Here is a 24,622-nt window from a genome sequence, read left to right on the forward strand (position 1 = left end):
TCGCTGAATGACCGACTGAAAACCAGATAGGAAACTGTTTGGGGGAGAGAAAACAACAACTGTAAACTGAATACAAAGAATTACATGAAGATAATAAAAAAAACAGGCTGAAAAAGAACAGAAATATGTTCACGCTTTCACCCAGAAACACAAAATCACCCTTTCAAGCATCTATAAACACAGTATCCGACATGAACACACGCACACAAACTGTACACACCAAAAAACCCACATCCAAAATGTCAACAACACACACAAACACACATTAGCCTTCACTCATACTCCTCGAGAGAAGTTCAAAGTGACACACAAAACCTCACGCATACACTCATACAAAAGATAAACAAATATGAATGACTCAAAGTTTTTTTTTTTATGGGTTTCTGTCTCGTTCCAGTTCAAACTGTGCTTTCTAAGATCCAGTCCGAATCGCACCGCCCTTTTTCCGAATCTCCATCCCCGTCTTTCGGGAGTAGAATCCCGCTCATTGATTGGCTCCTTTTGTTCCGCATTATGCGCCCTACTTTGGGCGCTCCTCCTGCTCCCTGATGGGACGAATGAGTCTTTGAGCCGCCTTCGCTGAGCGAGTACCTCCTCCTCGCCCTGCTCCTCCTGGCCTCCTCCGCAGGGACAGTCCGGTACTTGGCGGAGGCGGAGGCGCGGGGAGCCCTGCGCAGGATCGGCGTCTCTCTAAATCGGGTGGAGGGCACGGGGCTCAGGGTGGCGAGAGGGCTGGAGAAAGGGGGAGGGCAGAAGGAAGATGGGGGTTGGTTGAGGGAGGTGGAGTTGTTGCGGTTGGTGTTGAGGTTCTCCAGCGGGGTGGAGGGGAGGAGAGCAGAGGAGGCAGTGGAGAAGGGGGAGGAAGGAGGGCGAGGGGAGGAGGAGGGGAAGTTTTCAGCAGTGGGCGAGAGGTTGGAGCTAGCCGGGCCTGGCTTACTCGGAGCGGGCTTCCGCTTTGGCTTGGTCAGTGAACCGCCGTTGCCGGTGGGCGACGAGATGCCGGCTTGAGCTCTCTCCTCATCGGCTCCAGCTGTTGGACTTCTGGCTCCCCAAGGCTGGCTGAGAACTGACGTAGTCGTGGAGCAGTCAGGCAGGGATGAGTCGGACGACTGAGTTATCGTATCCTTACACACTTCTCCTCCTCCGCTCCTTTTCTTTGTGCCTCCAGAGAGGTCGTCTAATCCGATGGAGCCGTGTTTAGAGGAGCTGGGAGTGACGGTGCAGCCCTGTGACTGCTGCCCGTTGGTCTGTGAGTGAACGTTGGTCATCGACAATGAAACGCCTTTACCACCCTCACCAGGGTTACACACCTGAGGGAAAAGACGGACGGAAACTTTGAGTTGTTATTTATTTTTTTAAATGTGTGCATATGAACTCTTTCACTTATGGCTGTGATATACTGTATCTTAAATGGTCAAAGATGTCTTGTCTGATGTCTTGATGGCTTGTCTTCCTACTTAATGACAAGTTATCCACTCTTATTATCTCGCCTTCTGGTCAGAATGCATGAGGCAAGAGAGAGAGAGAGAGAGAGAGAGAGAGAGAGAGAGAGAGAGAGAGAGAGAGAGAGAGAGAGAGAGACCCACCTTGTACCGTATCATCAGAATGATGATGAAAACGAGCACCGAAGCCACTATTATCCCTCCGATGATGATGATCATGGTCCCGCCGAGGAACTGGGACTGCATAAAATGACACTTCATGTACTCCGACTCGGTGGTGAACTGCACACAGCCGACGACGCGTGTCGCTGTCAGAGAGGTGATGACATCGTCGTAGATGGCCAGAACGCACAGGTCGTACTGGGTCCCCGCTGCCAGGTTGTTGACCAGAAAGTTCTTGCTCGATGGCGGGATCATTCTGTGGCAAAGGAGAGAGTCAGAGCGGGAGGGAGGGAGGGACAGGAAATACAGTTTAATATTTGACAGCATCAACAGACTGGATGCCCTTTGAGGAAAAACAATGTACAATGCACTGGTGAGAAACCCTACATTCATTTTTGTTAGACTGTACAAGTGTTAGGTACATTCCTGTCTACCAGTAGGGGGGTACAGGCGCGACACAGGACCGCATACGATATTAGCAAACACACGTGCATTTACAGTCTGCTTTGTTATCAAATGAATAAAGCACCTTTCTCCATCGGAAAAAAAGACTGTTGAAGGAAGAAGAATGAATGAAAAATACTCAACAGAGAAGAACAATGAATGCACGCAACTCCACTGTGTATAGCTGGGTGCTGAATCCTCAAGAACACTCATCAGCAGAACAGCAGACCAATTAGATGATTTATTATCGCACGGATCGGGAGAGATGCCCTTCCTTTCCAACATCTTTCATCTCCAGGTTCCGCAAACAAAGCATACAAGGGCATTCGTTTTCAGTGAAGTTAAATCTGGATATTGTTTTCGACAAATACAAAGGTGCTTTGCCACTTTGAGTGAAGCTGGTTATTCTTCACTGGACACTTGACACACCTACGAGACCATTTGCACTTCAGTTTCCCTAAAAAAGAGCTTGTCAGCCTTCCTGGATTCATTAGCATTCTTTAAAATGCTAATGAAATTCATCATTAAAACCAAAGAGGGTGGCTAGTTCACAGCTCACGGCCTTGTGTGCACCGAGAGGAGCAAAGGACTGTTTTGGCCAGGTTAAGCATCTGGTTTAGAGCTCGAGTTAAGTGAAGGTTAGGAGACATGGTGCGGTTTAATGGTTAGTATTAAGAGCTAGGGAATGAATGTGGCGGTAGGCCATTAGTATGCCCTCAGTGGAATAACAGCACAAGGCTGTAAGAGTGTGTGTGTGTGTGTGTCGGAGCATCTTAACACTGGGTGACCATGAGTGTTCTCCTCTTTGCTTCTCGTAATGTTTTCATCACAAGGGTGGTGAACCTTGGTCCCACACACACTCGCGATACCATTATGTCTGTGTGGGGACACAAGAAGTGACATTGAAGTGTGCAGGTTAATGATAGGAGTGAATGTTGCCGCCGCCAACAAGCTCAGATACAAGCAGCTACATTTGTATACATATACATACACGGACAGAGATTAATTTCCCTATTACCGCCGTGGCCTTGGGCTGCCTTTGTGTGTATGGATGTGAGTGTGTGTGTAGTTGTGTGTAACATCAGCCAGCAAAGCATCAATGTCTTAGTGTTAAATAATGTGCTTGTTTTATAACTCTGGGATCATCTTTTTTTTCTTTTCTTGCATGCTTAAACGTTGTCACACAATTGTTTTGGGAACATTTCTTGACCCTGAATGCCTGCACCTCTGGGTTCTTCAACGGTATAGGAAAGAGGCCTAAACCAATCTACTCTGTTTGATAAGAATCTTGTCTCTACAGCACCTGCCATATAACGGCAACATCCCGGGTTCAATTCTGGACCGCCGTTGGGGCGGCAGTAGCGCAGTCCATGGGTACTTGACGTGGGAACCAGACGGTTGCCAGTTGAAGTATGCGTATCGACTGGTGGGAGAGGTGCTAGTTCCCAACTACACAGGGTTCCTGTCTATGGGCAGTTCCTCACTCTGACATCTCCCCCTAAATGCATGTGTATAGGTCCTGTGTGTATGTAATGTGTTTCCCTCGGACATCGATAAAGTATGTGTTTTTCTTCTTCATCTCAGTAAACTGTTCGTATGGAAGACAAGGTGCATTCTCTCTGCAGCAACAAGTTGGTATCAGCATACAAAGGTAAATGGGGCAGTAAACTGCCGGCCGATGGGTACCACGGTGGAATACCTTCTACGGTTTGTGTCTAAAGGCCGCCCTGAGTGTGAGTGTGTTATGAATTTCCCGCCCACTCTCTCAATCTTGGACTGCAGCACTCGCACAAACAACTACCAGGCAATTCTCTGCCCATTATCTGGAGGGCCTCTGTGGTTTTGCACAGCCTGACCTCCCTATGATATTATACTGATATCGCTATTAAAAACAGAGAAGCATCATAACGTCACTGTCCTGAGACCACCTCAGATATTATATTGAGGTCAATATGATGAACAAAAATAATACCGCTGTAATAATATTATAGGAAATGTACATATCTCTTTATGCCTTATTTAAATATAATAAACAACTAATGGCATGTATAGGCTTGTGTGTTTTATGCCTGGAGAATAAAAAGTGATGAGATGGTATACGCTGGTGTCCCATTCTTTCAAGAGATATTTCTTTAGTTGATGGTTTAAAGAAGGACACTGCTGTCTAACATGTCAGTCTTAAACCTCCAAAACACAATGTTTCTCTTCTCCACTGTTTCTCCGTGAGATGGAAAGAAACATAAAAGTCCTCGTATGTCTTAACGTGGGTCATCTGGGTATCTATTAGGATGCTTTGTTTACAGGGAAGACAGACAGACAATTGTGATTTAAAACAGTAACAAGGCCAATTATAAAGAAAATGTTTGCAGCTTGTGTTAAATTCCGAAAAAACACTGTGCTTTGGTTAAAAAATCCATGAAAGTGGCAGCAATTATGTACCTCGCTGGAGGGTTTGTTTGCCGCTTCGCCACGTATCCACACAAATAGATTACGTTCTCTCTTCTCGCCACCTCAGGAACATTCGCTTCCAAGAAACCATTAGCTACATGACTCCTCCTCCTGACCTGGCGTGTCGCCCAAATGAGCTTCTGAGCAAAATCCATTCAACCGGACGCTGCGGCCAATAACACTCACATTGCACAGCTGGTATTCATCGTCAACATGTAAGCCAAGCTGTCGTCATTTATAATTCATATCGATACGATGCAACATCGAGATATCGATAATGTGCCCGGGCCCTGCTCCGCTGCATGCAGAGTTCACAAAACGTATTTTCATGCAAATCAGTGGATTTTGTTTTTGCCTTGCATATGATTATTCCCTGACTGTGTGAGCCGTCAGGATTGTGAAATCATCCAAACTGACTCATTCATTGTGGTTAATTTCTGTGTGTCTGAGCGGGATCTTGCTGCCAGTATTTGAAGCCCTACAGTGGGCAGATGATTGCCTTGGCCGAGACTATTACACTAATCTATCTACTCTGCTCTGCCAAGCCCTCAGCCCAGAGCGCCTGCGTGTGTGTGTGTGTGTGTGTTTCTGGGTTTCATTATGCTTTCATTACACAAGTGTCTGTGTGCATGCTCCTCTATAAGTATGCATTTGTGTACTTGTGTCTATGTGTGTGTCTGCAGTATATTACATGTGTGTGTATGTGTGTGTGTGTGTACATGCGTGCGTGTGTGGTCCATTACAGTAATCTTCTCCTCCCATGACCGCCTCTTCTTCCCAGCGGCTGTCACCGTGTCCTGCTCTCTGCCAACATTCGTCACCGATACGGCACTGCATGCTGGTGTACCTTACCGTGCACGCACGCTCACGGATGTGAGTGTTTGTGTTAATCAACTTTAGCTTTCCTCACTCCAAAGCCAGGAGGACGACGCGCTCTCCATTAGTGGCTCTCTCTACTTACTTTCTGACGAAAGACAAATGATCGCCTCCATGCACAGGACAGTGAACTATGACACCAGATTGTTCTACTTTCAGGCCATTTCACTTGATTAAACATTGGACAAAGCCTGCAGGTCACAAACGTGCATTATTCCGGGGGGGGGGGGGGCATTTAAGATAATGATTCAACATACAAGGGCGAGGGCTTCTAATAACTCAGCTGCAGTCAGTGGCTCCCCCAGCAGCAGAGCCCAGCCAAACCATGTGTGACAGCAACTTCCAATGTTTTTAAATGATATCGTCTCTGCTCTGGCCTAGCTTATTAGTGCTTTCATTTAGCTGCAGGGGGATATTGTTTTTGCATTTCATAAGGGGAGTGGAGGCTGTCCAGTTTCCCCAAAAAAATGTTGGTGACCTGAATATCATTTTGGTGTATTTTGTTGCGTTTTTGAGTTTTCTCAGAGACGCACACCTGACAAGCGTGTGACCAATATAACACTTGGTTTCACTTGTGAACTTGTTCCCGTCATCATGTCACATCCGAGAGTTAGATTCACAGGTTTACTGTTTGCTTTTGACTGACTTAAAGGAGTAGTTGGACATTTTGGGAAAGACGGCTGTATTTGCTTTCTTGCAGAGACTTAGGTGAGAAGATCCAAACCTCACAGGTCAACAGTAAATGTGAAGCTAAAGCCAGCAGTCGGTTAGCTTAACTTAGCATAACGACTGGAAACAAGGGGAAACAACTAGCCTGGCTCAGATGACAGGTAACAAAATCCACCAAGCGCACCTAAAGCTGGATAATTGACTCGTTATATCTCATATTTGCAAAAGAAACATAGAGAAAAACAACACGTTTATTGTCAACTGCCGTTCCGAAGATAAAGCATCAACTTTGAACATTAGCTTTCAAGCCAACATGCAAGATATTAACACGCTCAGAATAAAGAATAATTTGAATGTCTACATTTCCACGAGAACACCGCTCATGTGATATGTCTGAAAGCAACAGAACGACTGCTACACAGACATGGTGGTAGGATTGCTCCTCCCAAATATCTTGAAAAATGTATTTGTAAAAAAACTCAAAGCAACATTTCCGTGACATTCTAACATCTGCTTCTTTTATGAAATAACATCCCACACCAAGCCGCTGCTAATTAGGCTGCTTAAACTGAAAAACAAATGGTGCAAATATCAGTGGGGTCCTGTATTAACACTACCCACTTTCAATAGTGTGTTTGAATAGAAGAAAAACATAAATAAAACATTTTAAAATTGCACAGTAGTGTTGCCCAAACAAGGATGGGACCAACATGTGGGTCACAGTTACCTAAAAGTAGATTGTCCAATTATTTCAGTGCTTCTGGCTAAAGCCTCCCATGCTGCCGCAATGCAAGCTAGTCTAAATTAAATAGCCTGGAACACGAACAACTTTGTCAGAAAAGCCAAGAAAATAGCTTGCAGAAGCAGTTATAGGTTTTGAAAAACATTTCTTTACACAGAACTTTTTAAACATGCGTTATCCTCATACTCTCACCTTCTTCTATTTTGCTATTCTATAATGCATACACTAAATTATGTTAGAGTATCAGGGCCAAATGTGAAAAAGAGTCCTGAGTTAAATATTTGATTGTATTTGGGATTCTTCATTATTGTTCATTTTGATCAACACTGAGAAATGACTGAGAATTATGGTTTGTTTTTAGTGGTTATTTATTATATTATATTTTTGTTTGTTTTGTTCGACTGCTATTTTGAGTACAGGGTAATACGTTGTTAAGTATTAAGGGTACAATTAGCTCAGGCTAAAGCTTGCACCTTTTTTCTTTTGGTCAGGGAATGTATTGTTTGATGTATTTTTATTTTTGACATAATGATTGAGCATTATTCACAGTAACCACTTTCATAACTGAATGTTGTTGTATTTGGAATAAATGTGCCAAAACATAAACTAAACTAAACTAATTCAGAATTCTGACCATTAAACTCAAAATTGTAACTTAAAACTCGGGAACTCAAGTACTGTTGCCCTAATGCTATACGTACTAAATGGTAACATGGTATTTCCTTTTCATCATGTCTTTCCTATTCAACATCATTTTCTAATTATGTTAATTATCTCAAGAATTAAGCAAACACCAACACACACGCCACACTCCAATGTGTGCCACAAGTACAATCACACCAGTTAAGAGGAACTGGTTTTTAAGCACAAAGAGAAGAGGATTAATGGTAGCTCAACTCCTGCCCCATTACTGTTGACCTCGAAGCTAATGTGGCTTACACAGCAGATGGCACTCTACCATGCTAATAGGTCTGAGTCTCTAAGGCAGACAGAGACCTTTCAGGAGCTAGCTTCTCATCTCTGATGTACCATGCATAATGCCCCTGATTCCTGTGCTAGTGGTTAACAAGCACCCACACAGCTGGTGGTCAGAGGTGGAAGAGGGATCCTGAGCGCCGGCCAGGTGGGCTTTGCTAACACCTCCGCGTTCACAGTCGGTCTCAGAGAACAGTAGCTGGAAAAAGTAAGTAGTAGCCACCTAGCTAGTGCCCAAGCAATGCGTCCACAGTTAATGCAGCAATGGAGTGTTCACACTGGTGGCTAACGTCTTACCCAGAAGATACAGCAATGATAATATTTTCCCAACACTGAACAGTTAACATAAATTCATATTTTAGTTGCAGTCACAACATCACAGTTCCCAGTAAAACACCTTTTTTTTTTTTAAATGCCAGAGTGGATGATCATTATCTACAAACTGTAATTAGTGCCATCCTTTGATTTGTTTTTCTCAGCATCATCCTCACACACTAAAAAAACTGGGAAGAAAAATAGCTTATTATGAATATTATTAACCAGCTAAGTTTAGCTTATTTATGTGCAAATATTGTGCTAATACTCATGTCTTACCAATGGACACAACATTCCTCTTATCAGTTAACATTAGAATATATATGAAAGTTACAAACAAATCATAACTTTGAAATGGGTTTCATGTGTATTCACTTCTTCTTAAGGGTAAATGTGTATTTACTAAGTGTGGCAGAGCATGCATGTAATAATAAATAATCAGCTTTTCAATTTTGCCAATTCATAAATTCTACACTAATGAAAGAAAGAAGGCTCCACCAAGGACCTCAGGACTGCTGAGCTCAGTCCAAACAAGTGCAGCAGAGTCCATGTCAAGGTGCCGTGCAACTGAAGCTGTCCCAGATGTGGGGGAGACCTTTCAGCACCATCTGTGGTTTGGTGTAGACCTCCTTCTGCCCAGCTCAGCTCCATCCCTCCACTTCAGCTGACTCATCTACATTTCTCTTTAATGCAGCGTTTGGCTCCTTACACACTTTCTCCCTCCGTGCTGTCATTTCTTCCCTTACTCTTACTCTTACTTGTTTCTACTCAACTAGTCTGTTGTTTTTAATCTCCCATAAATTATTTTTCTCCCTGTTCCCACTTTTTTCCATCTTCCTCATGGAATTACTTTTTTTTTTCCATTTATTTCTGACTTTCTTCCTATTCCTTGCTTCCGATTATCCTCTTTCCACGCCTTTCTCTTAGTCCTTCAACATATAATGTTTTCATTCCCTCTTACTCTCTTCTCCTTCTTTCCTCCAATCTTTTTAAAATCTTTTTTATCCACAATATTCCTTTGTTGCTGGCAACCTCTTTCTGCTGTTAGTTCTTCCCTTCCTCCCTCCCTGTTTTTCTTCCTTTTGTCATTCCTCCCTCTATCTTCATTCGCTCTTTCCCTCCCTTAAACTTTCCGCACATTCTAGTTCCCCTCATCTGATTGAACAGAGTCATATACATCTTCTTTATGCTCCGTTTGTATCCCTCTTACCCTCACTTCCTTGTTTCCTTTTCTGCCTTTTACCACTCCGCCTACCCTTTAGAGTCATCCTTACTGCTGTGTTAGGCCCCCTCCCACACACACACACACACACACACACACAGTTTAAAACCTCTCAGTCTACTTACAACAATAACACTGTTACTTCAGGCCCACAATATGTTTATGGTGCTATAAAATCTGAATCGGAACATTACGGCGGGATAAAGGCGGATGTTTTTTCATGCCTTAAGCACAGCTGAGCAAGGTGTTATACCTGGGCTGCAGGGACCAAAGGCAAGGATAAACTACTTCCTGCTAGTGTGGGAGAGACAGGGGGAGAGAGTGCCTTCTTAAAAGCCTGGATTCATCCCCCATGCCCTGTTGTGTAGCCTCATAAAGACGCTTGCCACACAATTTGCTTGATGTGTATATTTTCTGGCAAATGGCAACCAGCCCCTGTAGCTCGATGGATCTGCTGGAGCAGAAAACAACCGCTGAATGAACTTAGAGGAAAAACAAAAGAAAAACAACCGGCAGAGCAGATGAGGACTAGGATAGAGGTAGAATGGGTGTTGTGTGTGTGTGTGTGTGTGTGTGTGTGTGTGTGTGTGTGTGTTCGTAAGTAACTTAGTGGATGTGAAGTGGAGTTTGTTGTGTCCCATGAAGACAATACAGCTTCAGTGTTGGCATACATCTTAAAGCCTTTATGTCTGCAGGCTTGGAGTGGATGAACTATATTTCACCTCAGCCTTTAATCAACCATTTGTCCAGGGCTCGTGTTTATGCATGGCAAACAGAATTGAAGTATTTTATTGATTCAATTCTAAAGCATCTTAGCATATCTTGAGGGCATGTGCACAATTTAAATTTTTCTTATACAGATATCGTAAAGGCCATTACACACAGGTCAATATAATGCACACCCCAGTATTCAATACCTATGTATTCAACATACATTTTCATATTTATTTTTCTTTATTTATTTGTCCTTAATATTTCTTTCTCCAATTATTATTCTTGATCTTATTTTTGTAATTATCATCATTGCATACCTACTGGTTTAAATGACCATTTATACCAGTGGTTCCCAATGATTGAATAGGTTGAAAGAGTAAGAAATAATATTATATATTATTTACTTCTTTCAGACAAAAACCTGTGATGAGAAATGACAGGAGTACTGCTTTGTGTGAAGGGGTTAATAGAACAAAGCTTTTAAAGTCCAAAGGTCCAAATAAAGGCATAATACAACCCACATGTTGGTACCTTGATTGTGGCTTATTATTGATATGAAATTTTACATACATATTTCAGTTATTATTTGAAATACCTTTTTGTTTTCTATCTTTATTTTCTGTTCAAGGCACACATATATTTTCACTTTTACCATCATCATTGTTTAATATATTCATTGACTAGACATTACATCTACTTATCCTATGATTTGTGAATTCATTCTTTCCATAATCCCAGAATGGCTTGCATTCACTCAAACATTTAATGAAGCACAGTGATTGCCTCTACGTCTAAATAAGAGCGCATTCGTTTTATGGTCGTCGTTGTCGAAGCTGGCTGTTTTATTATCATCATCGACGCGGCCTGTGGATTGTTCAATAAAACCAGCGAGGTGTAAAGGTCAAAACCTGCATGATAGGTCATGTGTCAAAGGTCAGCACATTATTTCCGCCTTCCCTTGAAATAAAGGGTTAACAGCTGAGGCTTAGATAAGGGCTGTGTGGATCACTCAATGTAGTTCCTTACAGTTTGCATTCAAGAAGGAAAAGAAAAGAGAAAAACAGTCAGGAAGGTGCGATGGATGAGAAGTGAGAAACATGTTTCTTTTGGTAGCCATACAGGCTTTTGACATGTATATACATGTAGGTCCCGACAATTTAAGAACAGTTACTTTAAATATTTGTGCTCTGTTTTTGTGCCTTAAAGACAGAACAGAACAACAAATCAAGCTAATTGAACTCAATTACAGCTTCACAGATGGTCCCTCGTTAAAATATTAGCAACGTGAAGCAGAAATAACTAAATCTCTAACTTCATTTTAAGGACTAGGGCTGAATGATTTGAGTAATGTATCTGATTGCGATTTTAATTAAGACCATTTTCTATAAATTAAACTATAGGCCAACGTTTTAAACAAGATAGGTATGTCTCAAGCTATTCATCATGATTCTACATGAATAGAACAGTCGGAGGATAAGAGAACATGCAGTTGCTTGATGTTGAGGTCCTCCAAGGCTTCAAGTCAGTCAGTCTGATAAAAGACAACTTCTAAAGTTTTCAATATAAATGGCGCTAATAGTGCACTTTGTTTGTTTGCCATTTACAGAGCCGGGGGGGGGGGGGGGGTATGAACACCGTGAGGAGACCGTAAGGAGATATTCGCTGAATCTGAACAAAAAGTTGATGTGTTTAACATCACTGACTGAATCTTTAATTAAATATATTAAAAAACGTGGCAAACTTTACTTCAATCCATTATCAAAGTGTATCATACCACTTAAAAGTGGCGCTGTGTTTATGTACACAACAGCTTGTTGGCTTGGTATGGTGTGACAAACTGCTAGTAATCATTAACACGACAGTTTGTTTGAACTGAAACTGCTTTAGCTAACATTAGCTTCACAGACTCGCACATACTGTGAAGAAGCTAAACTGGAATACTCAGCAGCTGTCTGCCATACGCTCGACGACTACTGAGCTGATATAATCACCTCTATTGTTTATGTGGAAACAGACTTGACACTGTTTTATTTCGTACGATACAACTCAATTTGTGATCTGAAATTGGCACTTTTTCAAATTGCTATTTGGATGTAAAAAAGATTTATTGTTGAGCCCTTATTCACTCTTAACAATAATCACTAGTGAAACATGCATTATTATATGAACACATTGATGATGATTGAATAAAAGCAGAATTGCTGTGAGTTTGCTGCTGTGAGGGGGTTTGATGTGCGACCGGCTGGGCAGTCGGCCTGCCTCCAGAATAGAAATACAATACTTAAACAGGATTACTGGCGTTAAAACACCAGTACTGTATCAGTAAACATCTGCCTGTGGCAAGTTTCCTTGAGCAAGACACCGAATCCCCGTCAGCTGCAGAAGTGCTGTTCTGCAGCTGACCCTGACCTACCAGTGGAAGGAGCGGAGGGCGGGGCTACCCTGCAGGGATCAATACAGACTCGAGTGTTGCAACTATTACATTTCATATGGGGGCAGCGTATTTGCATGCTCGGGAGGTTAACATCACCGGGAGGATGTGCCTGTAAAAGCTTTAAACTATCGCTCACTTATCCATCTGTTTATGCAGTGAGCTGAACTCAAAGTATGAAGGAAACACACAGCTACGCCCGAGAGCATTATGTGGAGCAGGTGGGGAGTTAAGCGCACAAACGTCAATGTGCGGCAAATCAATAAGCTCTCATTGAACCTGAAAAGTAAGTAAGTACCCCGTCTGTGACAATAGGACCCATCTTCCTGTGTATGTCTTTCGCTTTCCCTCTTACTCTCATCATCTCTCCCCTATATCGTTCCTCCTATATTTTCCACTTATTTTTTCCCATCCTCCCTCTTTTGTATTCTCTTTGTCCCTCTCCGACCCTCTTCTCTTTCTTCTCAGTGTTTTGGGTAATGAAAAACAAAAAAACAAAAACGCAGAATCAATGGGTTGCTGCTTTGTGCCAGCAGACGTGTTGAACATGGAGATACACAAACGACTTCAGTGTTCAGTGTTTAATATTCGGGGGGGGGGGGGGGGGGAGAGAAGAAGGGAGAGCCAGCAGAAGAGGAGAGGATGAAAAGATGGGAAGAAAGAAAGATTTTGAGTGACGTCACAGAGCGCAGAAGGACCGGTGTGGGTGTTGTAAGGCTGTCTAATCGCCCCTCCTCCGTGTCCCAACAGGAAGCGGTTTGTTTTTGTGGCCTTCACGCTCTCCAGCGTCATCATTTCCGCCAAGTATTTTAAAGTCTGAGAGTACAGACGCAGCCTTTTTTTTTTTGCAGGACGACGATCTCACAAATGCACAAAGGCTTCGGTGTGCTTTTGAGCATAAAAGAGAGAGGAGGAGAGGAAGAGATGGGAAAGCGTCTATCTTGTGATGTGAAAAGCGATGACCCTATGTCTTTGTGAGACAGACAGCTATAAATCCCATCGGCGCCAACCCCTTGATGATGCATTCTCTGAATCGGGTTAAGTGCTGATGAATTATGTACAGAGATTAGGAATTATATGCAGGACAGATAATACCAGCAGGCTCTTCTATGAATTATCTGTGTATGTTAATCATATATTGGTGCAGTCACAGAGAGATACAGACTGTAAGAGATCACAAACTCATAGCTCGTGGGAAAACGTGACAACCTAGAGTATTGTCATTATCATGACCCAGACGGTCAATCTCACTGCTCCCCCCAGATCTTCACGAGGTTGCGTACTGATGAAGTATGTATAGGGATTAGCAGCGATATGAAAGGCAGATAATACTGGCAGATTTCCCAATGAAAGCTCTATGTGTTTGTTAAATCCCTCTCCCCCATTTCACCGGAGTAAATATTTAGCTCAAATAACAATCATTCCATGCGAGATCGATGTAATCTGTGTAATCCTGAGCAAACGGCAAAAGTCAAGAAGGACTAGCACGGCCCTCCCTGTCAAGGCCGTCCTGGATTATGAACTTTTCCACGTGGCAGTTCGTCTGCCGTCTTTTCTGCCCATCCCTGTTTCTTCTCTGTGTTGGTCTAATGTGCCCTGATATGATATATATATATATATATATATCTGTCTGTGCTGTAATGCAATAAGCCGTGACAAATAGTCTGCACATGTGCTCTGATAAAACAATGCTCCTCTTCAACATCAGCACAATTTCCGTTTTTGACAGGGGAAACATTTACACTATGTTCATGAAGTTCATTTCCTCTAACTGAGGCATTCACACATTTTATTATTTACTAGCCTCGGACCTCATATGCTGTACCTAGTTGAATCCTTCATTTACAGAATCAAAGCATTGAAGTGCCGTTGTAGCACCCTGCTCGCGTACTCGTAGGGCGTCCTAGCGACAGGATCCAAACAAGAGCATTAAAATTGCATCAAATCAACTGTAATCTAATCCATACGGATCAGACTTGGGTAATTCTCTACCTCCACATTGGCCATATCATGCTTCAGTTTCCATTGCGCAAACTGTCTTGACTCTGCTGTGATGTAGCGATTCTGTCAGTCTTACCTGTAGACCAGAGAGTCATCCTGGCTCCCATTGTACTGGATCTGGAACATCCTAATGCCTGGAATAGTCCTCTGGAAGTTGAACTTTATCAGTGCCGTTGAGGACGTGGCCTCGGCCGTCACGACCCTCTTTTCCACTCCGCCTTTCACGTCGCCCGTTACGTTGCTCCCGTTGGCTCCGCCTCGGGTCGACGTGGAAATGTCTGACGATCCCGGGTCGGGCTCCTGGATGTTGTTGGTGTTGTTGGAGATGTGTGGGAGTTTTATGATGACCAGGTCTATTGTTTGGTGGGCTTCGCCGGCAGGGTTGGAGGAGATGCAAGTGAAGGAGCCCGTGTCTTTCACCGTACTGATGAGGATGTCCAGAGTACCGTTGGTGTAGACCAACGTCCTGGAGGAGTTAGATACCAGTTTGCCCTCAGGAGAGATCCAGTGGATGGCCGGCTCTGGGTCACCTCTTGCCTTACACCTGTAAGGAGAGAGAACCAGCATTAGTTGAACATATTAGAAACAAGACAGAATGGGGTCAACTGCACAGTGGAAGCAGAGCAGTGCCTCAGGGACGTTTCTGGATTCCCCCCCACCTTCTGGCTGAGACTCAAGTGGGAAGGGGAAGAGGCTGAACATCACCTACTGTGACGGCAGAGCACATTAATTTAAGTTAGAATATGCTTTACGTTACAGTCTTTGAATTACTGTGTTGTATGTACTTGGGTACCAAATCACTTACATTACATTACATGACAGTCATTTAGCAGACGCTTTTATTCAAAGCGACTTACAATAAGTGTATTCAACATCGGTTTTCAAGAGAACTACCAGTCACCAGAAGTCATAAGTGCATCTCCTTTTTTAAACAAGCATCTGAGAGCATAAACCAGAGCCAAAGTATAGTGCAGAAATAAACAAATGCAATGAGTGCCACAAACGAGTATGAATGCAATAAATGCTAAGTAAGTGCTAAGTGGAAGGCAGAAGGTTAGCAAATAAAGGGATAGCAGTTTTGCACTGAATAAATTACACTTTATTTTAAATTATGAGGTTTATCTGTTATTTGTAGTTTTGGACTATGAATCTTTAGGTGAAAAATGATTTTGAGGCTGCAACTTACTTTTACTCTCATTATCTTTGAATAAACTGGTCTGTAGGATGTCAGAACATTGTCAAAGATGTCCATCACAATTTCTAAGAGCCCTTTGTAACATTTTAAAATGTCTTGTTTCACCTCTCCAAAAGTCAAAAAACACAATGATTTTCTGTTTACTCTCATAAAAAAAGAAAACCAGCACATAATAACATTTGAGAAGCCCGAGCCACAGAGTGACACACAATTAAATAGTTCATTATCTTTCCATTGACTGATCCATTACTCAACTTATAGTCACAGCTCTGAATTAGTTATTATGCAGGTACAATAAACCAAAGCACTACATGAGTGTGAACTACTAGCTCCTTGGTAAATGTTCATGTGGTTCAGTCATGAAGCAGAGATGCAATAAAAGGACAGAAAACTGTTTAATGGCTGCTAGGCCGTATGACAAATAAGACATGGATTGTGCCAAAGCGAAGATTAATCAGGGAAGTTAAATATTGGGGAAACTAAAGAAATAATTGCCTTCTTTTCATACCGGTGGATTTTCTACAATGATCGTTTGTACAGGTGCACCTCTGAATTTAAATTGGTGCATTGTCGTGGTCATTGTGACATTTATCATGTGCTGTAATTATAGTGAAGCGCTATGATGAACTGAATAAATAAGAGCTAAGGGTCATTTTTCAGGGGACTTTGCTTGCAGGCTCACACTGTACGCATTCTTCAAACATGACCGACATTGGCTGTTGAATGCATTACCGTGGACACTGCACATGAAAAATGTTAGGTGTGTTGACCTTCTGATAATCTCGATTTATACCTCATATATACGGAGCCGAAGACACGATACAATAAAGGAAAGAGAATAATAGCGTCACATTAATTTCCATTGCCCCTGTTTTTTTTGCCCATAATTCCATATTTGAAAACATAACATCTATCATGATTGGAAGAGTGTGACCAATATATATGCAAATGAAGTAATCATCATCTCTCAGACCTGTTCTTGATTTAGTTTCAACCTCCTTAAAAGTTGAGCGTGATGTTCCTGTCTTGTGCTTCATTGAACAGTTGGGCACTTTTTGTATTCCCGTGCAGCTTGTAAACATAATGCACACAACTATGAATCAAAACAGAGAGTGTGTGTGTGTGTGTCTGTATGCTTGCGTGCTACTCAATTGGGCAGATTGGTTTTATTAAAGGAAGGAACTGATAGGGGTACCTGAGTGTAACTCTCTGCCCTTCAAGCACCCTCATCTCATGGGAGTATCTGGTGATGAGCGGAGGTTCGCAGAGAAACTCCTCCTCGGGGACGGACCAGAAGTATCGGCCAGAGAGCTGTTGGGGTGAGGCGCACGTCTCCAGGTCGTCCTCCCTGTTCAGCCTCCGCAGCCACAGTAATTCACAGTTACAGTGGAGAGGGTTCCCACCGAACGACAACACGAAAGAAAAGGAGGACATGAGCCCCGACGTGGCCAGGACCTGGTAGTGTGAAACAATGATTGCGTTTTAGTCAGGCAAAATGTTATTTTCGAGTAAAACCTCGCTGTACACTCAAATCCACACATTCAAAAGGTAGCTGTCTAGTTCAACCAGAACCCACCCGTTGAGTGTGTGGCAGCTTGCTCTTTCCCATTAACGGATAAAGAAAGGAAAGTGATAAAATACATATTTTCCCTTCTCGAACATATAAATCACTAGGGTCAGACAATATGAAGTATTGATTCAAAATGTAGTTGCATGCTTTTTGAAGAAAAAGGTTCAAATACGCTCTAAACAGATTTACAGTGTTTAATAGGCCCTTTGCACAGCAGCCATTTTGACATGTCATTGCAGGGTAAACACATTAATAACATTCATTATGGCCCTGTTCCATTCAGCAGGGCTGGGGCCCTGCTATTGTGCAAGCTGGCTCACTGTGACACCCTAAATAGAATAGGAATAGAATTAAATTGATTACACACTTACACCAGTGTTATGCTGCTATGACGTGTGAAAATGGCTGCTGTTAAAAGGGTCTATTGTCACTAGTATGGAAGCTGTTCCATTGACTCCTCTTCAATTAGTGGCACAGCTGCATTTCATTTTATTCTTAAGAGCAAAACACTACACACTTTCATTTATCTCATCTGTAAGCAGAGCACAGAATTACTCTATTTTCACCAGTAACATCTTTAGAACAGTGCAGTTTAAATAATTTATATATATATAAAAAAAAAAAATATATATATATATATATATATATATATATATATATGTATATTATAGAAAGTTTAAAAAAACTGTTAATTTAAACCTAAAAAGCTAAAAGTTTCCTGAGTTATGAAGAGACATAAAAAGGCATGAAAAAGTCATATCTCAACAGTGGTCAGTTACATACAAAGGACAACTAAAGTAAAAGTTTTGACTCATATATTTAGTTTGAATTCAGTTTGTCTCCAATAAATGTTAAAATGAGGAGCCTGATTATGTTTAAGAGTTCCAGGCCTTTTTGTGAGATTGGATTGTGATGCGGCGGGGGATAAAACCCCCTCTGGGAATACCTGTGCTCGTTGAAAAAGTGGGTCCGGTGGCAGCTTTTGGAGTTTATTAGAGGTGACGTCCAGCCGGTTGAGTTTCTGCAGCAGGGAAAATGTTCCCTCTGGAATGTAGTCCAACATGTTGTGGTCTAAACTCAGCGTATGGAGGCTAATCATTCTCTGCAGGAATAACAGAGAGAAACACAGGATTTCATTATTGTTTTGAAAGGAAGAAGTGCGTTAAGAACGCAGGGACACACATAACTGTTTTAATACTTCCTTCCTTACTTATTTAGGCTTCCTAGGCTGCAATATCCTGGTTATTGCCACTGTTCCTTTTAATAGTGCAGTGGTGATGATACTGCTGCAGTTGACTAATGGTGTTTACATGTCTATTTTGTAAATGTAAAGTTAAACTGAAAACAACAAAGCCATCATGTGGTTAATCATTATCGAAACACAATTATCTAATGCAGCATCTATTTATCAAACTTGAGTCGAACTACTTTACTCCAGTAAACTGATTGCCTTGACATTTGTATGACATAAAAACTGCTTGTTGGCTGGCAAAGAGCCTAAAACTGAAACTGTTATCCCTGAAAATGCTTTGAAATGAAGTGTCAGTGAGGCTTAATAAATAGTACACATAATGGCCTCTGTTCAATCCAAAAGCCTTTAAGATCTCTTTATTTCAATTTCAAACAAATGTCCAAAAGAGCTTTTATGGCCATTTTATTATGCTTGGGATTGGATTTTTTTGAAGTGGCCTCCAGCCAGACTGGTGGGAAAGGCTGCAGCAGTTTAAAGAGATCCTGACCTGGATGGTCTCCCAAGGAATAGAGTCCAGGTTATTGTAACTGAGGTCCAGTTCTTCCAGCGCCAGCAGGTCGTTGAACGCTCCCTGGTGGATCAGCACCAGCTGGTTGTTGTTCAGAATCAGGTGGTGTAGCTTCGTCATCCCGCTGAACGTATCATTGTTTATCCTCGTCAGCCGGTTACTGTGTGTGTGTGTGTGGGGGGGGGGGGGGGGGAAGAGAGAGAGAGAGAGAGAGAGAGAGAGAGAGAGAGAGATATGAAATAAAAACAAACCCAGCAGCTTGCAGCTTTTGGAAATACAGTACAACATCTCACATTGATCAAGGGGATTTCATGCAATACTCATATGACGAACACAGCTGTATGCGACCGTACCTGTTGAGGTGTAGAGCTCTGAGGTTTTCCAAATCGGTAAAGGCATTAGGTGTGATGTAGGAGATGGTGTTTCTGGATAATGTTAGGTCCACCAGCCGTGTCATGTTTGAGAAGTCTTTCCTCTTCACACTGTGGACACAGATGAGCAACATTCAGCTAAGACAAGGGACATGCTGCATGTCATGAGACTTCCTCTGGTAGAGGTTCTGCTGCTGGTGCAAGCTAAAGTTTTGAGTAACACCAACACGTGAAGCCGTTGAGCTGAGTCAATTTACCGATACTAATTCATTTATTTTTGGAAAGCGATGTTCAATAACAACATTTCAAAAATGAAAAGAGATCTTTTACAGAAAAGCTGTTTACAAGCAAAATAATAGAAAACCTAATTCACACACGGTGTGACTTTTTCCCTGTGCAGCTCATTTAATGTTTGTGAAAACTCTCTCAAATGTCGACAAACTAGAGAACAGAAGCTCTAAACTGCAACGCAATCAGGAGGCAGCCTTGAACTGCTCCATTGACTATGAACCGACTAGGACTTCGTCTGCGGCCTCAAATAATGCGTTTTTTTTCTTCACACCTAATGAGTATTATTTCATTCTTGTGCCGGCGGATAATGTGCTCGTATCGTCATTAAAGGCACCCTGGGCGATGCTGCTCTGTCCAAAGATTCAGCGGCTTATTCATCTTCGCCGGAGAGGCTCTGGGCCTTCTCGCTTCATGACATCATAGATCAGTGTCTCTGTTTCCAGCTTTGAGGGAAAAAAAATGTTTCATTCTCGCACATAAAGGCTGAACTTTCCAAGTGCTATTGTACTTAGTTCTTCAAGTATTATATGTTGGTTGTTAATTAATAAGTAAATGCTAGTGAAGTAGTAATATCATAAGAAACATTGTATGCCATGATTCACTTTTTAACCTTCCAGTTGAGGAGTTTACTTTGGAAATCTACAACTAATATCATTTATAAAAAGCATTACTTTTGCTGTTGTTAAACCTGGACGTGTTTGGATTCTTCGTTTAGACGAGGAGAGATGCAAGAAAAGTTTTCTTCAAGAACTTAAGGCAACACAGGGTGAGTAATTGATTACAAAAATGCAAATTGTTTTTTTGGGGGGGGGGGGGGGGGGAATATTGCTAGCAGTGTTAGTGATGTGACCGTTACCTTGTGACAAAGTTGTCAGCCAGCCGTAGCTCCACCGTATGCCTATCAATGTTCGGCGGGACAAACAGTAGACCTTTCTTGGCGCAGAGGGTTGCCAGGTTGGGCGACAGGATCTGACATACGCAGCGCTTCGGGCAGACCTGTGCCCGCACTGCCATGGCAACTGCCAGCATCAGGCACAGCAACAGCCTCTCCATGGTTACCGCCCCACCTGGACACGACACCTGAGACAGACGGAGACAAAAGCGAGAAGGAAATGGAGACGTTAATGTCATCGGACTTACTTTTTCTTTCAGTGGGAACTTAGCATATATTGTATAAGCCATAATGGAAACAGATGGCACTTCTTTACCCAGGGAAAGTATAGGGAATTATGGCACACTTAATGACATGTTTTATATTATATTCCCAGTGACTCTTCAAAGTCTTCGGTATGCAGTGCAAGAAAATCAAGTGTGCTGCGGACTGCGCACTGTATTCTCTCTATTGGGTATAACTGCGCTGGACTAATAGACTACTTATCACCCACTGCACTTCCTTCTATAGTATATCAACAAAAGTGAATGTCGCTCTGAATACAGAGAGCTGTCTTGGTTGAGTGCATACGTTGAAGGTAGGATGATCTGTGCAGTATGGACAAGGCTGACTTGCACATCAGTGACTAACTCCTGAACATGCATCACACTTGGCAACTAGTGAGTCAGATCCCGATGAAGTTAAGCATCCTTATGATCAGACACGAAACCCGAAGGCCCCAAAGAGCTGATTCACCACAAACTTTTAGCCATCGCTAATCGAACCAGAAGAGATGTTTATTAGAGTCATTTATTGCTCATCCGTTTTGCTATGCACGCACGCACGCACGCACACACACACACACACACACACACACACACACACACACACACACACACGCACACACGCACACACACACACACACACACACACACACACACAGTCAACATTAGTAAGCAGCAGTGCTTGTAGTTAATTATGAACGGTTTAGAGAGAGAGGCAGGGAGAGAAAATGCTCATTAATGACAACCTTGATTGGGGTTTGAAGGACACGGGCGAGTCAGGATTAAAGGGATCACGCACACACACACACACACACACACACACACGCACACACACACACACACACAGACGTATGCACATTAATACATGAACAGGCTGGGTGAGGGTGAAAGCAGTTCAGGTTTTGCCTCAGTAAACCCTTCTCACACAAAAAAAAAGTGATTTTGAATATTTTGTGTGAAAACTTATTTTGTCAGTAAAGAGGTGGTGTACTGCCCTATTCTTGTGGGCAAGTCAGTTTCATTCATATTTATAAAAACAGAGCATGACCATCCTTATCTTTTAATGCTGGCCCTGCACAGCAGCAACATGTGACACTACAATGACTGACAGAACAACACTTTCAGAGAAGTGTTTGGAGATCAGTTCACTCTCTGTTCCAGTAAGTGACACCTTTCTTGCTGCTATCTGAATGGAGTCAGTGAGATGACACTGTACTGCAGGTTGATATCACTGCTGTGCATTCATATTACATCAAATCACTACCCAGGTCTGACTAAGAAGCCATTCACCAGTTGTGCGGTCGGAACACTCGCTATATATCTCTCTTTCATTTCTCAGCGTAATTACGGAACATAACTATGCGGCGACATCGGAGGTCATACAATCCCTGTTTTCCCTTTCTCTCTCTATTTGAGTGCAGAGAAAGAAGAGCAGAACGACAGAGCGGCAGCTGAATAGAGCACCAGATGACTCATATGCTACAGAGAGAGAGAGAGAGAGAGAGAGGTGAGAGAGAGAGACAGAGGTGAGAGTGGTGAGAGAGAGAGAGAGCGAATGAAAGCTCACGACCCTTGTGACACGAAAGCAGATATCAGCTCATTAATTACCCCGAGAAATGACTGTACAGTAATGAGAGCGAATGAGTGAGAGGGACAGAGGAATGCAAAGGAAACAAGGGAGAATTATCAGAGAGGGAGAGGAAAAAAGAGATCAGACAGCGAGCTAATTAAAATAAGGGCTAAGCTGTGAAAGGGAAGGGGGGGAGACCTAATTTAATTTAGCGAGAGGAGGCGAGGTAGGATAGATGATCACGGCGCCGCACTGTCACTGCTTATATGTGACAAGCAAACCATATATACAGCATGGGAAAGGACGCATAGGCTGAATATCAATTGTTATATATATATATATATATATATAGTATATGTAAAAAAGGTTACACTTGAATTGAGCTCAATTTCACACAAACTCCTCTCCGTAAACGCACACATAAGTTACAGACCCGGTGTAGCTTGAGGTGACATGTCGGACCACTGGGATCAAATTAAATGGTGGATTAACCAACGGGATTATGGGCAAGGAGGACAAATTAAGCTCTGTTTGGAGTGGTGCGTTAAATACGGTTCTGTCTCACACATGTGTGCAGCCCGCTTTATCCACTTCTTTGAAAGCCTTCCACGCGGACACCCCGGTTCCCTAAAGGGTTTCCCATAAAGCCAGTTTCACCCACGGTTTGCTCACTGATGAACAACTGGCTTCCCGGACGGCTCAAAACGGTATTCTCCACACGTTCCATATACTGAAGCTGATCTCAGGCTGCGTTCCAATCTCACGGGGATAAACAGTGGGACGAGTTGGCAGTTAAAAGTGGCGACTTGCAAGTATTCGCACATTCAAAGTCTTTTTGAAGCTGCCAAGCTGCTGCGATTGAAGATTCTGCAGACTTGTGCTTTCTCCTGATCAGCTTTTTCATACTTAATTTATCCAATTAGCCGGTGCTACATCTGTGGCCATATGCCTTATATTGCAAATGTGAAGAACAAATAAGCAATCCTGTAAAATCATTTGCTTTCCCGTGTCTTTATTTACATCTGTGAGCTAAGCAGCGATGCAGAATCCCTAAGTGTGTTACTGTCTTAGTCGAATAGGGGCTGCTGCACCATCGGTAGCTTAGCTGCGTTTCAAGGTTTAAGACGGGTTTAAACTTGCGATGTCTTAAACAACATAGTGTAATCTCTTTAACCCAGTGGCTGTGTCCAGTGGGACCGTAATGCCATTAGAGGTCATTGTATCTGAGGTCCAAGTAAAGAGCTCGTCACCACCACCTTTAACACATGACGTGGATGTGGCTTTAGAAGTATGGAAACTATACTCTGTCATCCTAAAGTGTCATCCAGTGGTTTTCAGGGCTCTTCGTCGAGGAGCGTCACGTAGTTTACGATGGTACTTGCGTTGTTAAAATGGATTAGTCATGTCAGAGTTAGAAAAACACTTCATATGTTTAAGGGTTCTCCAACAGTCTCAGAGCGCTGGGGTCTTGTTGAGAAGAGCAATGTTGTTTACTGCAACATCCTATTCAAACAGCTCCGCCAATCCACACAGACCCAAAAAGATTGAAGTGACACAGAAAATTGCATCATTACGGACTAGATTTTATAATAAGCATTTTTAGATTGCTGTCTAAGATGGGGGTGCAAATAAAGAAACCGCTCTTTAGATTTTCCTTTTGTTTGTCAGATGCCTACAGGCTGCGGCAGATTATAGTAATAGGATATCAATCTAATATTATAAGGGGGCATATCTGTGTCATTACATTTGACATAGTGCATTTGCTCCGAAGTATTTCAATCACTTATTATGGAACATAGCATGCAAAGATTAATATACTATATAGACTAAATCGGTATAGTATATGGGATTGTTGATTGCATATTTACTATGGCAGATGTGTCTCACTTTAGTTAAGCAACACATCTACACATTCGATTCGACGATTTGATCTCAGGCGCATGATTCGACTGCCAATCTCCCAGTTGAATGGCCGCAGTAGTGAAAAAAACGTGTTTGTAAATCAACGGATCATTCCATTCTGGCTATACAGGGGTGCTGGATGTCTGATTTTAAATATACGCTTGATTTCTCATGATATATACTTGAGCCTATTTTGTTTTTAAATATCAACCAATTAAACATACTGTTAATAAAAAAATGAAAATAGTGCGAGTGAATAAATCACCATATACGCCTGAATATCGCAGCGACATCTTGCTTTCATGTTGAAAGATGGTAGCACTACCAGAGTGCTAAATATATTTAGAATTGAAAGTTTCTCTCAAAT

At 42.4% G+C, this 24,622-nt stretch overlaps 1 protein-coding gene across 1 annotated transcript; it reads right to left on the minus strand.

Moving 5' to 3' along the window:
- Positions 1 to 398: 398 nt before the first annotated feature.
- On the minus strand, positions 399 to 20,681 carry LOC142968054 (leucine-rich repeat and fibronectin type-III domain-containing protein 5-like). The gene is made up of 8 exons (XM_076107786.1): positions 20,485 to 20,681; positions 19,320 to 19,448; positions 18,946 to 19,126; positions 18,153 to 18,308; positions 16,832 to 17,091; positions 14,518 to 14,985; positions 1,587 to 1,860; positions 399 to 1,310 (listed from the first exon to the last, which is right to left on the minus strand). Exons 1-8 carry the CDS (start codon positions 20,679 to 20,681, stop codon positions 399 to 401), a joined length of 2,577 nt encoding a protein of 858 aa, XP_075963901.1.
- Positions 20,682 to 24,622: the final 3,941 nt, after the last annotated feature.

Source organism: Anarhichas minor, unplaced genomic scaffold, assembly GCF_050575085.1.
Source record: "Anarhichas minor isolate MPS153535 unplaced genomic scaffold, ASM5057508v1 ptg000040l, whole genome shotgun sequence".
NCBI lineage: Eukaryota > Metazoa > Chordata > Actinopteri > Perciformes > Anarhichadidae > Anarhichas > Anarhichas minor.

Bases quoted from the DNA above. Each gene is read 5' to 3' on its own strand.
- LOC142968054 (XM_076107786.1), bottom strand. From the start codon at position 20,681: ATGGAGAGGCTGTTGCTGTGCCTGATGCTGGCAGTTGCCATGGCAGTG. The intron at 19,449-20,484 runs GTAACGGTCACA...CTGTGTCCACAG, and splicing joins GCTGACAACTTTGTCACAAG to TGTGAAGAGGAAAGACTTCT. The intron at 18,309-18,945 runs GTCAGGATCTCT...TTATTCCTGCAG, and splicing joins TTCCTTGGGAGACCATCCAG to AGAATGATTAGCCTCCATAC.